The sequence below is a fragment of the Xenopus tropicalis genome, chromosome 3, assembly GCF_000004195.4.
Source record: "Xenopus tropicalis strain Nigerian chromosome 3, UCB_Xtro_10.0, whole genome shotgun sequence".
In the NCBI taxonomy this organism is placed as follows: domain Eukaryota; kingdom Metazoa; phylum Chordata; class Amphibia; order Anura; family Pipidae; genus Xenopus; species Xenopus tropicalis.
Genome location: NC_030679.2, coordinates 46,229,167 through 46,246,730, shown reverse-complemented (window position 1 = coordinate 46,246,730; position 17,564 = coordinate 46,229,167). Strand labels below are relative to the sequence as shown.

Genomic DNA, 17,564 nt, shown 5'->3' with positions numbered 1-17,564 from the left:
CCAAAAAACGACTGCTCTGCGAGGTTACAATGTTATTGTTATTCTTACTTTGTATTACTTATCTTTCTATTTATGCCCTCCTTTATTCATAATTCTGTCTCTCTTTGAAACTACTGCCTGGTTGCTGGGGTAATATGAGCCTTAGCAACCAGATTACTACTGAACTCAAGACTGGAGTGTTGCTGAACAAAAAGTGAAACATTTAAAAAAAAAAAAAAAAAAACATAAGTAATAAAAACAATTAAGATCAATTGCAAATTGTCTCAGAATATTACAGTCTACATGGTATTAAAATTGAACTCAAAGTTGAACCCCTTTGAAACATAAGGTGCACTCTGGCAGAGACTGGCGTGTAAAATCTATAGTATCTGTAAAGGATACGTCTTCGCTATATGAATAATAGTTGCAAGGTTTGACCGCTCAGAAGGCCTAACAGTACGCGCAGCAGTTCCTCAGGCTTCCTGTAGGGGGCCGAGCACAAAGTACAGAACAAGAGATGTGTGTGCGCGACTTTTCTTTATAAAACACATGTTCGCACAGTGGTGTTATGAATAGCTCAGTGTAATGAGGCGGCATGGGAGCCCGGTTCAGTTTAGTGTATGACAACGTTATGAGCCCGCAATATGAGTTATTAAATAGCAATAACACGGACTGAGCAAAAGAGTTACTTGAATCAATCAGCTTTTCTCCTTTCGGGAGCTGTTCCTGTACTCGTCATAACACGCAGCGCTTAGTCCAACCAAGTTACTAACGCCTTGGGTCGCTAATACTGAGCAGGCCGTCTCTGAGTCCCGGCTCAGGCTAAGGAAGGCGGAAGGAGCCCAGGCCGCGCCCGGGACGCCATTTTGACATTGTCAATAGTATGCCTCCCATGTCCCAGCTGGGGGCAGTTTTTCTCAGCGGGAGGTAAGGGCAAGCCTATATTTAATGCCATTACTTGGCTATAAGACAGGATGAAGGGGCGTGTGGTTATGTTGAGAAGGGCCCCCAGTGTTAGGGAGGGGGACTGCACAGAAACTAAGATGGAGGAGTGAGCGAGGGCCGTTCTCAGTGTAAGTGACACGGGCAGTGTCATTGAGATTGGAGGGGGGAGGGAAGGGACCATCTGGAGACCTTTACAATACAGTATGCACTTAAGGTCAGTGTACAAAGCATTACTCCCCTTTACACGTCTTCCCAATGTTAGGTGCGCCCCCTCTGTAAAATGGACTCCCCCTCTGGATATCAATTAGCAGCGCGCCATAAGAGCTGTCATTTGCAAGAGCCCCAATCACAGGACACAGACTCACTCCTGTCTGTCACTACTATGTCATATTTACAGATTCTCTTACATCATCCGCACCCCCACCAATAACAACCTAGCGCAGGCCACTCTTATACCCCCAAGGGACACTGCACGGTGACACTCAAGCTGCTGCTGCTGCTGGACTACAAATCCCAAGATCCTATTGACTGTGAAGTGGAAGCCCAACAGCTGGATGGACACAAGGTGTGAGATTGCTAGCCAAAGTCACCTCCCATACCCGGCAGATACCCTTCCTTCTCCAACCCCATCCCCTCAGTGTGCTTTCCTTGCCCTTTCTATAGTACCCCTGAGCCATAGTATTCCCCCCACTAGCTAACTACCCCCACCAGCAGCACCACCCTCCTCCTGAAGGTCCCCTCCCCCACCCAGGCTCCGCACGCCTCCTCCAGCAAGGGAAAGAGGCAGCCTAGCCCGCTGCGTGCTGTGCGGCGGGGGGAGGTAGTGCAGAGACCGGCGGGCTGCAGGCCTAGCGCAGTGTGATGAGGGGCAGGCGCACGGTAAGGCCGGTTGCTTGTTGGACAGCTTGCAAACTTTAACCCCCCCTCCCCTGCATGGATAGATTCACCTTTCTCCATTCTACTGCACTGCACCGGCGGATCATGCATGGGGTGGGCAGGGGGAGCCATATTCGTCTTTTTCCTCTCTAACCAATATGTTACACGGCCGGTTCCGTCTCCGGACTCCTTTTACCGGTGACCTCCAACTGTTTGCATAGAAATTTCTTATTTGCAGTTTCATGTTATAAGTGTGTGGGGATGAATGGGATTGTTACATTACACATAGTGGGATGCATTTATTGCCCACTGATACATGTGCATACATAAAGGGACAAAGCCGGCATATGTGATTAAGTTCTCTGGCAATACTGGTTTGCAGTTGTGTTTAAACTTCGATTCCCATCATTCTCCGACAGCCAGAGTCTTTCCGTGGGGTTGCTGTGATTCACAAACAGCTGATGGGGTCGCAGGTTAGACAGTTGTGCGGATGAGACCCGTTTTGTCTGTGTTTCCGTGCTCCCCTCCCCAGGTTATGGTATGTTCCTCGGCCAAGATGAGATTGTGTTCCAGTGTCTGCACCGGCAGAGCCAGACATTTGCTGCACGTTTATTAGGCCTCTGACTACTGCCATTTTGGCCGGTAGGGGAAGAATTTATCAGTGGTAATTGGGTCTGGCTTTGTTTCACATGACCAAGTATGTAGTCACAGGGGCCTAGGCCAAGCTTTGGACTGTTCCCATTTGTTATACCATACCCTTATACAGCTATTCATTTAATTCCTTCATATTGTTATTGCTTGTTTAAAAAAAAGTTGCAACATATTCCTCAGAGCTGTGCACTACATATCCACTCAAATATAAATGTTTCAGCATTGTCATGTGTCTCACTCACAATTATTTTTTGTATTTATTCCTTGTTCTAACTATTAATTTCTGCTTTTTTTGACAGATTAATGCCTGCACAGGATGGATGAAGCCTGTGAACTAAGGAGTACTACAGACTATTTGAACTCAGTGGATCCTAATGCCAAAAGCAAACCGTGCGTGGGTGACAGGGGCATTTTGGAACTACCAAATGGGTGTAGCGTTCCACTGAGCTCACCCACGCAAAGTGGCAAATTGGGTTATGGGCAGGATCCCTCCTCCCACTACATTCCTCTGCGCAGACTCCAGGATCTGGCCTCCATGATAAGCATCGAAGGCATGAATGGATCACAAAACATGGAGGCAAACGGATCTCAACCAAATCCTCAGCCCTATTTTTTTACTTCAAATGAGCCAAGAGGTCATGCCAGTCATCAGGATTCTACTCGTCAATTTTCACAAGACCTCACCATGAAACCCAAAAATGTAAAGAATGGGATGCATCCTTATGATTCTTTTTGTCATGTTGATATGGAAGAGCCAAATTATGCTATAGAACAGTTAAATTACAATCACACTGGGCCAGGTTTTGATGTGCCAGGCTATGGGCAACAGCCACCGGTGGAGCAAAATATTTTACCTGTTGGGGAGAATCAATCTAAAATTAACCCCACACCTCAGTTTGGATCAGAATTAGAGGATTTAGTTCCACTTGCTTGGTCTAGTAATGGAGAGGACCCAATGGAAAATGAAAATTTAAACACAAAAACATCTTTTTTATCAATGATTCGGGATGCTGAAATTCCAAACGGTGCACCTATTAATACTACTCCAGAAAATGCAATTCATGGGGATTTGGATCACAGTACAATTTTACATTTAGATGGTAGACTAAGTAACCAAGGACCGCTAACAGCGGAACACACTGAAGATGAATCGTTGTCTGTAGAAGAAGAGCTGGACGATTTGGATTCACATAATGAATTATCTCCGGATCGATCAGGATTACAATTTGTAAGCCAATCTTGGGTTAGTGGGTGTGTGAGAAATTTACTTAGTGGGTGCTTGCCTTGGTTTTAAAATGGGGGTTTATTTTTATTTGAATCTTTGTGGCCCCATCATAAATATCAAGTTCAATAGAAAATTGATTTTCATTTTGGTGATGTCCACGTACACTTGTACAAAGATTTTACTTTGTCTTGGTTTTTTAACTGGCAGTGGAGAATGACAATAGGTTCCACAACTATGATTAACTTTGACATCTTGTTTAGTGTAAATCATAATTTTTCTTTTTCTTAGAAAAGCTTGTTTAGTTTTTATTGCTATGCCTTGTTGTTCTATGATATAGCAAATCTAAGCAACTGCTTAGTAACTTCTGGCCATACAGAGAAAAAAAAATGTATGCTGGTTGGACAATCCTGACCCATACCTGTGTGCCATGACTCTTGATGGCTCAAGGCATTTTCACCACCACCAAAAAAGGCTGATCCACTGGCATTGTTCAATATGTAGTGACAGGCATGGTATCTACCTATCGGTGCACACTGAGAGGATGTTGAAGGTTTGACTTTAATGCAGTGCAGCATGCATCACTTCTTGCTGTGTGCAGGACAGCATCATTGCGTCGCCCTTATAATTTGTAAAAAGTCCAATTTATACACACACACACAAAAAATGTACATCTAGCACACCAGATTGTTTATATGCTTTTATGAATTGGCAGACCTTTGGATATTTTCGGTTTGTTAATGTTCTTGCGTAAGAAAATACCTTTTTTTTTTTTTTCTCTCTCCCATTTCTAGTTTTACATAGAAAGATGCTACTCTGGGCCTTCCATTAAAAGTTGTTGTTCATAGTAGTTATAAAACTTTGTTTAAAGGGGTTGGTTTGTGTTAGTTCCACTTTAATAACAGTGATGTCATTGAGGGTAAATAAGGTTTTGTTTACACCATAGATGCTGAAACTGTTTTGCAATGTGACCAGTTGTACACGCAATACTATTCTCATTCATCTCAAATATGAGAAGGAAATCTCATTAAATGTGAAAAATCACACTAGAACACCAGCTCTTTTCTTAAGAAATTTAAGGCTGGACAAGAAAAATCCACTGTCATTTTCTTATTTATTATCTGTTGTTTATATAGCACCAGCAGCTTTACCCAGTGCATTACAGAGAATGTTCATTATTCATATTAGTTGTGGGTCCATCTAAATCAACAAGCCAAACAAATTAATGTTTTATATATGCATTCTCTGTAGATTCCCTAGATTCTTACAAACACTCTTACTGAAAATATGCTAAAGGTTTCTCAGGCGACCAGAAACTACATCTGGAGGACTGTGGAATGGTTGTGGCCCTCCACAAGATTTTTGTAGTTATGAACATCAGCATACCCAGGATCTTTATAAACCTCTTTGTATGATATTATTCTGTTTTTATAATTTAACCCACAAACATGTGAAAGTTGGCCCAATATACTGGATAGCATATTTATAGATTTTTTTAAGCATTGACACACTGATTACTTTGCCCTAACAACTAAAAGGGGTTGTTAACCTTCCATTTTTTTCAGTTCAGTTGGTTTCAGACCAGCTGTTTCAAGACTTATCAATCTTTTCCTACCTTTTATTTTCTACAGTCTAAAATTGAAGTATAAACTTTAATGTCCCTTTCTCTGTTTGGCAGCTCAGTAATCAAGACAGACCATTTCAACTGTTACAATTTGTTACATTAGTTAATACATTTCACAGCAGCTGTGGAACTTTCTTGACTGTATAAGGGTTTTTTTTAGGCAACACCTCTAACTAGAGTATTGTGTAAGTATTGTGGCTTTCTTATCCACTTTATTTTTCCATGCTACCCAAGCCTATCACAAAGGAGTGAGTTAACAACCAAGAGATGCTGCTAATGTTGAGCTAAAAAAAGAAATATTTAAGAAATTACTAGACCTAATCATATTCATTAGTTGTACTGGAATGGCCAGAAACATTAAAGCTTTTAGTTCTTCTCTGTGCTGTGACAGCAGTGCCATGGTATTCAAATTGCCATGACTTGACTTTCCATAATTAACACAGTTTAACCAGCCAGTAAGCGAATCATTGCAGTAGCTTATCACTTATGAGGGACAAAACAAACCCTTTGAAATAGCACATTTGGCATTTGACCACTGCAGTGCCCTCAGGGAGAACCGAAAACACCTTTGAATACTCTATATTGGTTCTGATGCTGAGTGCTGAAGGTGATAGGTGGACTTGCTGAGGCACATGTACTTATTTATGTGCTGCTTTTGTAGAGGTATTAGCTGCATTATCCTAACTAGTAGATGTATGTACTGTGTGTGCAGTGGGGAATCAAAGCTGTCTTCTTAAAATGAACTTTTAGTATATTGAAGAGAGTGCTATTCTGAGACAGTTTGCTATTTGTCTTCGTTTTTTATTTGCGGTTCTTAAATTATTTAGCTTTTTGTTCATCAGCTCTCCAGTTGGGAATTTCAGCAGCTATGTGTTTGGCAGGTTCCAATTTAACCTAGGAACCAGGCAGGGGTTTGAAAGGGAGACAGGCATATGAATAGAGAAGGGCCTAAATAGAAAGATAAGTAATACAAAGTAACAATGACAATAAATTTGCAGCCTCACAGGGCAATAGTTTTTGGCTGCAGGGGTCAGTGACCCCCATCTCAAAGCTGGAAAGAGTCAGAAGAATGCAAATACTTAAAAACTATTAGTTATAACATAACTAAAGTTAACCCTAAGGTGAACCACCCCTTTAGGGTAATGCAGTGGTTCTCAACCTTCTTAATGCCGCAACCCATTAATACATTTCCTCATGTTGTGGTGACCCCCAACCATAAAATTATTCCTAAGACCATTGGAAATAAGTGTTTTCCGATGGTCTTAGGCGACCCCTGTGAAAGGGTTGTTCGAACCCCCAAAGGGGTCCCGACCCACAGGTTGAAAACCGCTGGGCTAATACCTGACACAGCTACCATGGATGACTACTCTCTCTCCACAATGCCTTTCCACCAGAAATAAAGTGAATTGCCCTTGGAAAGGCATACGTGTCTATTTGTTTTCCAAAGTTGTACGACATTGCCAGCAGAAGAAAACCATGTGCGAATTTGTAAAAAAAAAGGTGATGTGTATATCTTTCTACCGCGATAACTTTTTTTTTTTGCAGATGGAAAGACTAATAGTAGTCTCTCTATGGGGCATTAACCTTAACTTTCACTTTCTAGATCCCAATGTTTTGGGGGGGGGGGGGGTTTTATACATCAGGAATTGGCAATCTGTGGCATTGCAGATATATTGGCTATCTATACAGGGGTTTGTAGTCCTGCAGTAGTAAAGAACCAAAGGCTTTGTATGACTTTGTGATTAGGATTGTTTGTTTGTATTAAAGATGTCCACACACGTCATTATTGACTACCTATGCGGTGCTGTGTCTTGACAGATTTGACCTGATGATCTGCATATAGGTGCCAAATGACCCATTGCCTTGTCGATATCTTTCTGCTAGGGTGTAAACATGCATATTTATCGGGGATTTTTTTTCAGGTTCAGCCAGATATTGATGGCTTCGTTGCATCCCCGCAGTTTACCTTTTGATAGTTTTTGCATTTCTTCTTGTTTGCATTCCTCTGCTTTTGATTTACTAATATGTTTGGAAGGTTCTTGATATATGTGTAAATCATGCCATTGTTGTGCTTGACACCGTATATTATGTTTTTGGCATCCACCCAATTCTTTTGTGAAGCCTTTGGGTTAATTATAGATTTGTTTTAATCTGGTATCTGCACTGTCCAGCTTTTCCTACCATATTCATGCATTTCAGATTATTTTTAAGGAATCAAATGCACAAAATTCAGCAGAATGGTAAATTAAATCTGAACCTTAATTTGAATATTTAGAGCTTAAGAGAATAAAAAAAAAAAATCACCTCATTCATCAAGTGCTATGATGTGATTGAATATGATTTCAATTTTTTTCATTTTAAAAGCAATTTTTGGAGAAGAAGATACAAGGGTTTATTTACTATTGGAAAGAGCTTATACACTTTGCACAAGACCTATGTCTGCCCCTATGAATACCACGCTGCCAGTGTTGGGCAAATTATATATTAGTGGGTGCAGGCACTAAGCACTCCCCTCCTCCAACTTGCACATCATTCAGACAAACAGAGGGCAGTGAGGGGCGCCTATTACCAGTGATAAAGACAAGGCTGGTTTGCACCTTCTGATGCTGTGCACCTCTCGTTGGATATTTTTAGCCAAAGTGAGGTGCAGAGTGGTTGGGCCCGTAAATGTCCCCATGATTTTGCTTTTATCTAAACCCTCCCCTCAGTTAATGTACACTACCTTATGTGTTCCATAGGGGTAATGTCCTACGGCAGTGCTGTCCAACTGGCGGCCCGCGGGCCGCATGCGGCCCGCGACCCCCCTCTGTGTGGCCCCCCACCTGTCTGGCTGCTTTGATGGCTTACCTTTGAGTAAGCATTAAATGGTATCAGTACTGTGATTAACTGGCCCCCTGCATGGTTCTCACCTCAGATTCAGGCTGTAATCCCTCTGTATTGTTTAAATATGTAATCCCCTGTGTTTTTCACACCTTTTAATACCTGCATTGTTCACCCCCTGCAGTGTTCACACCTCAGGCTCAGGCTGTAATCACTCCCATTGTTCACTTCTTCACACCTCAGACATAAGTACTGTAGGCAGAGTATGGTATATGGCACATACAGCCAGCATAGGGCAGGTAGAGTATGGCACACACAGGCAGAAAAGGTCAGGGAGGGTATGGCACACACAGGAAGGGTAGGGCAGGCAGAGTATGGCACACAGAGGCAGCATAGGGAAGGCAGAGTATGGCACACACAGGCAGGGTAGGACAGGCAGAGTGCCGCCTGTGTGTGCCATACTCTGCTTGCCCTATGCTGCTTGTGGGAGGTGAACCTGGCAGGGGTTTGTTGTGGGAGTTTGTTAGCAGTTGGAAATAGCCATTAAATGGTCCCTAAGGTGTGTAATTATGTACTGGGGGTTGCTCTGCTATCCACAGGGGAGGAGGAGGCATATGGAATTTAAGGGTATATCTTAATATGACATAATTCTTTCACATATGAATGATGGTTGATATCCCCACAGTAAGGATGCATTTGGGATTTTGCTGTGCTACCACCATTGTGATAAAATAGGTGTGGTTTGAAGTGGGTGTGGTTTCAAAAAGGGGAGTGGTCAAAACTGGCTTCCATTAGCGGCCCTCCACCATGTATGCTAGAGAAATTCCGGCCCTCGGCACCGTAGAAGTTGGACAGCACTGTCCTACGGGAAGACAGGAACAACTAATCTCTCCGAAAAGCCTTTCCACCGACAATAAAGGGAATCACCGGTGGAAAGGCCTACGCATTGCTTTGGCTTTTCAAAGTCGTGCAAAGTTTCCTTCTGAACAGAATTGATGCATAGGCCTTTCCATTGGCGATTTCCTTTATTGTCGGTGCAAACGCTTTTCGGGGAGATTAGATGCCCGCAGTAGCAGAGGTTTATACCAGACAACTAATCTCCCTGTGGGACATTATCCTTAGACCATAGGTGACACCAAGGCAGAATTAGGCACTCCATATACAGAGCTTATTATCTGTCTTTAGGGCTATAGCAAAGGGGCATATTTTCCAGGGGCATATTTCGTCTCTTAGAGAAGGGCTAAAAGCTGTCACCGCCAGCTTTTATTCACTTAAATTAGAAATCCACCAAGTAGACCATTTTTGTGCAAAAAAATGTCAGTACCAGCACTGTCACAAGAATTCCTATTTAAGTCAGTTGGAATGGCAGTGGTTGTTTCTCCTCTGGCTGAAATACACCAATAGTGTCCATTGAGGAGAGTAAGGAAGGATAGAAACAAAAACCTGATTCATTTATTTTATTTACTTACATTTACTTTACATTTTTTAATCCAAAAAAGAAGAAAAAGCAGAACACATTAATTGTGAGTTATCTGAATTATTTAAATAGTGACATTAATATATTCTGACTCACATTTTAATTATAGGTGGCAATATGATCTTTTTGTAGGCTTCAGTACAAATGTAAACACTACTGCAGCCTGTAAGAAGATAGTTCCGCACCCCAACCCACTCGGCATGACTGACAGATCTGACTCTCCTTACACTGCTCATATAGGCATGGTGGAGTATCAGACTTCTCAGTTAAAGCTGGGCTTAACCTAGGTTGGAGGAGAGTTATAAAAACAAAAACCAGTGCAGCAGATCTTTGTTAGAGATGCATCAACACCAAAACATCAAATCAAATAAAAAAAAAATCAAATATGTTTGGAGCATATACTCTGTACTGCTATAGAGCTCACCATGTTTTTTTTTTTTTAACCAAGGTCAATCTTATAGTGAAAACAAATATATCATAAAGTTGAAATATCAGTACCAAAATAAGACACACACTGTTTTTTCAGTGCAGTCAGGCCCAACAGGGACCAAGTATATATGGCACCAAAGTAGATGCTCTATACAGAATTCAGATACTCACTTCTATTGCTCCAGGCATGGGGTTCTGTTAGTTTCTCTTACTTCATCACTGGTGCATGGAAAGAACATTTAATAAGCTTTTAATACATTTTCTAAAAAAAGAGTAATTCTTCCCCTTTTAAATGCTGCTATTAAGTGGTCTGGTTTTTCTCTCATGCCCTGTAGACTTGCAAGGGAAACCCCACTTGACAGAATGGAAGTACATGCTGTAATGCTAGTGTCCTACAGGTGCACCAGATCAGGCGCTTGGTGTGCTGGAAGCAGATGTGAGCTGAATTGCAAGTAGCCAGATGCTGATCTGACTGCCTCTTCCCAATGGAAAGATGAACAGGAACTACACATAGAAAGAATTTATATAAATGCACCAAGAGTTAGTTCAAAAAGCGCTGGAATGCTACTGATCTGTCCAAAATAGCAGCAAGTGCATACAACATGACAAACACATTTGGGGCACACGAAGTGGACCATCCACTCTGCGTGTAGATGCAAACTTTCGTATTTCCATGCCAATATGCACTCTGTAGCTCCACACAGGCTGGCGGCATGCCTGTGAATGGAGCTCCAGGAAGGAGTGTACAATATTGGATCTGCTTTCCTCTACCTGGGTAAAAAAAAGGAAAGCTGAGGGTTTTGTCGACCTCTGCCCTTATGTTTAGCCTTCTGTCCTTTCTAAAGATTTTGCAACTTACCAAGAATAATTGATAGGTCATAATACCTTTCTGAATATGCTCCATTTTCCTACCATCTGTGCTAGTACAAATTTAGGTTTACAGTGCTTTACTAAAGTATTCACCCCCTTAGCATTTTTCATGTTTTGTTCCCTTACAACCTGGAATTAAAACAGATTCTTTTGAGAGTTTGCACCATTTTATTTACAGAACATGCCTACAACTTTGAAGATGTATTTTTTTTTTTGTGAACCATGATGGATTTGATGGTGCTCTGGGGGATCCTCAAAGATTTGGATATTTTTTTTTTTTTATAACCCAACCCTGACTTCTCAACAACTTGTCCCTGACTTCTTTGGAGAGCTCCTTGGTCTTTATGGTGTGATGCCTCTTGCTTGGTGTTGAGGCCTTTGGGGCCTTTCAAAAAGGGTGTGTTTATACTGACAGATCATGTGACACTTAGATTGCACACAGGTGGACTTCATTTCACTAATTATGTGGCTTTTGAAGGTAATTGGTTGCACCAGGACTTTTTAGGGGCTCCATGGCAAAGGGGGTGAATACTTATGCACATGCCATCTTTTATATATATTTTTCTCATTTCACTTCACCAGCTTAGACTATTTTGTGTAGATCCATCACATAAAATAAGATAAAGAAACATTTCATTTACAGTTTGGAATGTAACAAAACATGAAAAATGCCAAAAGATTAAAGCAATTGAAATCTAATATATGGTTGCCCTGCATTGAAGTTGTGTATTTGCTTCAGAAACCCTACTATAGTTCCATGCTGCTGTGTAGCCACAGTGGTAGGCCATTCAGTCTGACAAAGGAACAGGTTACATAGTAAATGTTTTATCTGCTATGTGAACTGTGCTATTTAGCCTTATTTCAGTTTAAATGGCTACACAACAACTTTGTTTCTAAAAACTATTGTAGTGTTTCTAAAGCAAACACACCAGTTGTACCATAGCGGGGCAACATTATGTAATATTTGAATTACTTTGATACACTTTAATTTTTTTGGTGCTACTGTTGCTTTTATATTTTTCCTGCTATATGTGCATATTAAAACAGGTTAGCCCTGCTAACATGTATGCAAGTTAACCATTTAACACACAGACATTTCAAAACTATTGACCAATAGCTTTCAAAGGAATTAGGTGTAGACTTAATTTTGCAAGGCATCTGTTTTTAATATGGGCTGCTCATGTTGGCAATTATTTTTTTTTTTTTTATTATTGACTGGTCATTAGTAATGGAATACTTTATTAACCCTGAAACTATTAACCCCTAAACTTCAGGTCCTAAGTATAGATGCTAGGCGTTTATGCTGCTTATTTGACTGTACTGTCCATCAAAATCTGGGAAATGTTTTAAATATTTTTCATATTAAGGTGGGGTGTGGGGAATTAAGCAGAATGCTTCACTGAGGTGCTTGCTTGGCACAGTGCATTTTAAACTAGTGTGGTATCCATACCATCATTTTAATTAAATGCAATACAAGGAAGGGAACTAATTTAGGAGAAATTTTCAGAGAAGCCAGTTACACTGATCTTCTCATCAGGTCTATGTCCCAAATTGCTTCTTTTCTCATTTCTACATATGTTGTATCCAGCATAGTTGGATCCTACAATGTGCTGTTAACCCAAGTCGACTATAAAGCCAAAACTGACCAGCCTAAATGAATCCCGCCACATTTACATTATGCCTTCATTTTATGGAATTTACACCCAACATTTACCTAGTGAAAAAAAGTTTTTTTTTACCTCTTATGCTAGTTAGCTTTTGTCCAGCCAAGACTAAATTTCCCACAATGCCCTGAATGCTTCACATATCTGTTAAAGGGGAAGGAAAGGCTAGTAAAGAGTTAATCTCAAGCTGCAGGAATACCTTCCGTTGTCTCAATAGTGCCCTTAAGTCTCCCCATATTTTTCCTGTTCAGAAGATCTGAAGCAAACAGGAAGAAAAAACGCTGAGCTGTGTAAAGAAAGTTCCCATAATGCCTCACTCCTGCACAGACACCCAGACCAAGTGAACATGCTCAGTTAGTAAGACTGAGTCAGCTTCCTGCTGATTGGCTCAGATCCACATTCCTAAGGGGGAGGGAGTTCTTAGCATTCTTGAGGGAGGGGGGTGCAGCAGAGAGGAGAGAGCTGAAAACTGCGTGTCTGTGACAGAGGAAAACAGACACAACTAATCTTTTTATAGAGAAGTCAATGCAGAGTCTCTGAGTGCTTATGGCTGTATTTACATAGACCTTTCTGATAAAGCTTACTTAGTTTTTACCTTTCATTCTCCTTTAAAGGACGCCTTTCACAAACAAATTGATTTCACCGCCGAAGGAAACTAAAGCCCACAAACCTGCACTGGGAGCATAAGGAGCAAGTATCACCAGTCACTCATTATGTGCGTGTATGTGACGTAAACTTGAGAGGCACGTCCACTGCTCCTATGTCAGATGCATGTACATAATGAGCATTCTACAGGACTCGCTCATTATGCATACTTTACATCGTGGCCCCTTCACGGGGATCTCCTTCCTGCTGTGGGAGGCCTAGGTTTTGCAGGGGATTTTTAAAAAAAAAAATTTAAACTTATTTCCCCAACTGGAGTGCGGGCTTTATTATCCTACACCTCTGGTGGGGGAAGCAATTTGGGGATGACAGATGCTCCTTAATGTAATTGCTTGTGGAGGGCAGAAAATAGTTCAACAAGGATTTAAGATTAACAAATAATTCTTTTAATTGCAATTACATTTATACATTAAAACTTTAAAACAACTGAATATTTTTAACGTATATTGGATTAAATTGCTTAGAATATTTCCTTTAATGGAGCATCTGTCTTTTTTTTTTAACGTGGTACAATATTTGTAGCCATTATTTATTTATTTTTTTTATTAACTGAAGTGTTTAAAATGAGGAATTCATGGTGCAATACGCTGATTAATTGTTGATTTTTGCCTGTTTGTTTCTGCCATAGAAATGTGGCTTAATTACATTAAGGGTTTAATGTACAGTGCAAAAGTAGTACTATATTGATAAAAATATGCATATATACAAGGCTCAAAAGAATAGTAGCTAGATGATATAATGGTGCATGAAAGATGAAGGAAGGGTATAATCACCATATAATGCAAAAAATGTTGGACACTTCCCACCGAACTACTGTAGGAGCACCATGCTGCTGTCTGTTAGTCTTCTTGTATCCTCTCTATACAACCCGGTTTGGGTGAGCAAACGCAGTAAAGTGAAAAGACAACTTTTTACTCTGTGTATGCGAACTAGGGTTGCAGCAAAAATCAAAAAAGTGGAAGAAGATTGTGATGTGGAGCACATACAGTAGTACCCTGGGCCAGTGTGATTTTCAGCGAACAGGATCCTGCCCCAGGGTATTGGTTAAGCAGCATTTGGCACTAACCAGGGATTATTAGATCTCTGGCCAAATAGGATATCAGGCAATGTGTATTGATAATGTTCATGTGGTGTTTCTTTGCTGAACTAATTTTTTAAGCTATTCATGTCCAAAAGATGTCCAAAGAAGCAAATCACTGGTTTGCTGCAGTCACACTGACCTGTGCAATTCTGTGCTACAGCATGCTGCAGTTTTAGTCTAATTGCATGCCACATGCACAGGGCGTTAGGGAGAATTTTATCAGAATTTTGATAACCATTCCTCCACTGAGGATGATTTTAAAGAATAATTGCATATGCCACAGCCACATAGGTTGTCAGACTACAATTTGTTTTTCCCACTAAAAAATGCACAACATGTCTTCACATCACACCAAAGCACACCCCTATTTATATCCATAGTTCAGTGGTTTCAAAGTTCTGTATTATGTCAGTGAACACTGTATGTTTCTCACTTGTGTTATGTGCTGCAGTGTTTGTGCTTTATCCTTCACGCTTTGGATTCTGCTCTGTGTCCTCATGTAACCTGCGCTGTACTTCCCTCTAGAGGATGTCTGAGTGTAGGTGGAGCACTGCTGCCTAGTCATTCCTGCTGTCTTTTTCTCTCTGTTGCAGTTACCAAGAAGGAAAAAACCTGCTCTTTTAAGGTATGACGAGGGGGATGTCGTCTGGGCCAAATTCAACAGGCGCCCATGGTGGCCATGCAGAATCTGTGCCAATTCAGAGCCAGAGGGAGAACCCCAACATAAAGGTAATAGCAAGTGGGTTCCATAAAGCTGGATTGTGTTAAGTTGACCATAAATGTCCAGATTTGATCAGTTTTGGTCATACTGCCCTTCCTGTCCCTGAACATACCTGCCCAGACAGTAAGTTGGTTTAAACAGACCATTCTGCAATCCTATAGGGTTGCACCTTGTTGGCAGCTCCACTTCCTCTTGATCCAATTATTTTTGCATTGGGTGAGATCTATGAGTTGCTAGCCACAAACCGCAGTCAACCATAAGTGTTACTAGGGCTCGTGCTATTACAACTATGAAAGCAAGCATCTGCAATCACCCATTTCATAATTGTAACAGACGAGTTGCAGAGTGACTATTATAACTAATATACGTTCCCTGCTTTGATATTTGTATACAAGTGCATTTAGAATTGGCATGATGGCTTGGTCATTTGGAACTAGATCTTTTCAATCCTGTCTTATGTAACTTTTCCCACATGCTAACTTAAGTTTACCATGCACAAATAGATTTAGTCATTTTGCTAGATGGTGCTATGTCTTAATGTTTGCCTGGTTTGGCTAAGTGATGAGCCAAGACAAGCTAATCTCATTGTTAGTGTTAACTCTGCCTGTGCATAACCGCAGGCAGAGAACTAGCTGATCCCCTTCGCTCACGCTTCCATCTAAGCCAACAGGCATTGCTTTAGCCTGTGTGCAAACACGAGAGGATTTAGTTGCCAAAACATGAGTATTACCATTTCTGGGTTGAAATATGCTTTGTGTGTCTGTACACAAGCCGACTCAATGCATGTAGATGCAGAGCAGAGCAGAACTGATGTTTTTCTGCCTGCATTTATACACAGGTGGAGGAACAGCCACATCTGATTTGGGAGGCCCTTGCAGATATGTTGGCATTGGGCCTCTTGCAGTGTACTCTGCTGGAAGGAATTTCCTCTCAGTACCAAACTGAGTCCAAAACATAGGTCAATTGGGGAAGCTATAATTTAAGCCCAGCAAATAGGCTACTGACTGGGTTAACAGTAACCACTATCTACCCAGCTACAAGCACTTTAGGTTTAAGACACACAGAGCTACTAGTAGCATTTACTTGTCACGACTAGTAAAAGAGACAATGCTGTTCATTTACTGATAATTGTTTCTACTTGTGTTTTAGCAGAGTCAATTCTCCGTATTGCTTATGGCAGGGTATTTTCTGGCATTTAGTAGCCATGAAAAGTAGCTCTACTAAGTAGCTCTATTTGTCTTCATACTTAAGTTTAATGTTTAACTTTTAGATATGTCTTAAACCAAAATCATAATTTCTGTTTTAGCAGTATAATGCAATAATCTCTATACACCTGCATGCATATTATTGCTCTCTCAAGGAAGTGTTAACATCATAATATGTTCCCCCCCTATGACTTGCACATAGCATCTTTCTTAGTATAATTCAATTTTTTTGCAGCATTTAGCAAAAGGCTACCCCGGAATTATTATGTTGAGACTTTGGGAGAGTTAACTGAGAAGATCTGGGTCCCTGCAAAAGCACTTGTACCGTACAGGGGGGCACACCAATTTGAAGGATTGCCAGAATTCCGGCGGACTCAAAGGCAGGAAGATAAATCTTTTAAGAATAAGGTATTTTATTCTACTCTAATGTGTCTGCATAGTCCAAAAAATACCTTCTTATAAGCTATAAGCAAAAGTAAGGTGGTTTCTGTTGCCGCTATTTGCCGCTACTGGCTGTTATTTGTCCAGCAATATGCCCAGCTATTGCAGTCTACACCCTATTGTTTACTACATATTATCCCTTGCTTTTGCAGAGTATTATACTACAGAATATCAAGGTCCCCAAAAACATGATCTGTGATTATTTCTGGCCCCTTGGACCTTCAAGTAAATATATTAATGGAGGTGGAGGTGGAGATGCTGAACCACTAAGTTCTGCTTTCCACATTTGACATTCAGCATGCATTGGTTATAAATTCGAAAAATATAGGCTTAAAGGGATTATGATTTTTATGGTGTACTTTTTATTTCTAAATTACACTGTTTATATAGCAAATGATTCACTCTGCCATTTAAAATTTTATTCTTGAACCAACAAATGTATTTTTTAGTTGATATGTTTGTGTGTAGGTGCCATCCAGTGCATTGTGTCTGAATTTATCTTGCTGCCTTCCCATTATAGCAAAAAAGGGAAAAGTTGTGCTCAACCACTAAATTTTAAACCATTAGGCGGGGGTGCAATGAGGTTGTGACCACAAAATACATATAGACAACAACAAGAGATCCTCTGCACTCACCCATTATCAATATATATAGGACATTAAGACATTCTGTGCATTAAGCTACTAAGAAATGCCCTCCCCTTTAAACAAAACAGGGATTGTTTGTCCATACATTGCAATATACTTCAAGCTGGCCAACTACGTCAAAGTCATCCCTTCTGGCCAGTCCTACACTGACTTATGCGACTGACCATTGTTCTGCTGAACTGCTGCTGGGGAAGAATGGGAGGGGGGGTGATATCACTCCAACTTGCAGCTCAGCAGTAAAGTGTGACT

General features: G+C 40.8%; 1 protein-coding gene across 10 annotated transcripts in view; it reads left to right on the top strand.

The window, feature by feature from the left end:
• The first annotated feature begins 585 nt into the window (after positions 1-585).
• nsd1 (nuclear receptor binding SET domain protein 1) overlaps positions 586-17,564 on the top strand; it is a 47,557-nt gene continuing 30,578 nt past the window's right edge. For 2 of the 10 annotated variants that reach the window (XM_004912865.4, XM_002936951.5), the window contains exons 1-4: positions 1,521-1,803; positions 2,751-3,679; positions 14,895-15,030; positions 16,463-16,635. In XM_004912865.4, coding sequence (XP_004912922.2) covers positions 2,768-3,679; positions 14,895-15,030; positions 16,463-16,635 — 1,221 coding nt within the window. In that variant the 5' untranslated portion in view covers positions 1,521-1,803; positions 2,751-2,767. The other 8 variants (XM_004912862.4, XM_004912861.4, XM_004912860.4 and 5 more) reach the window with 8 other exon arrangements.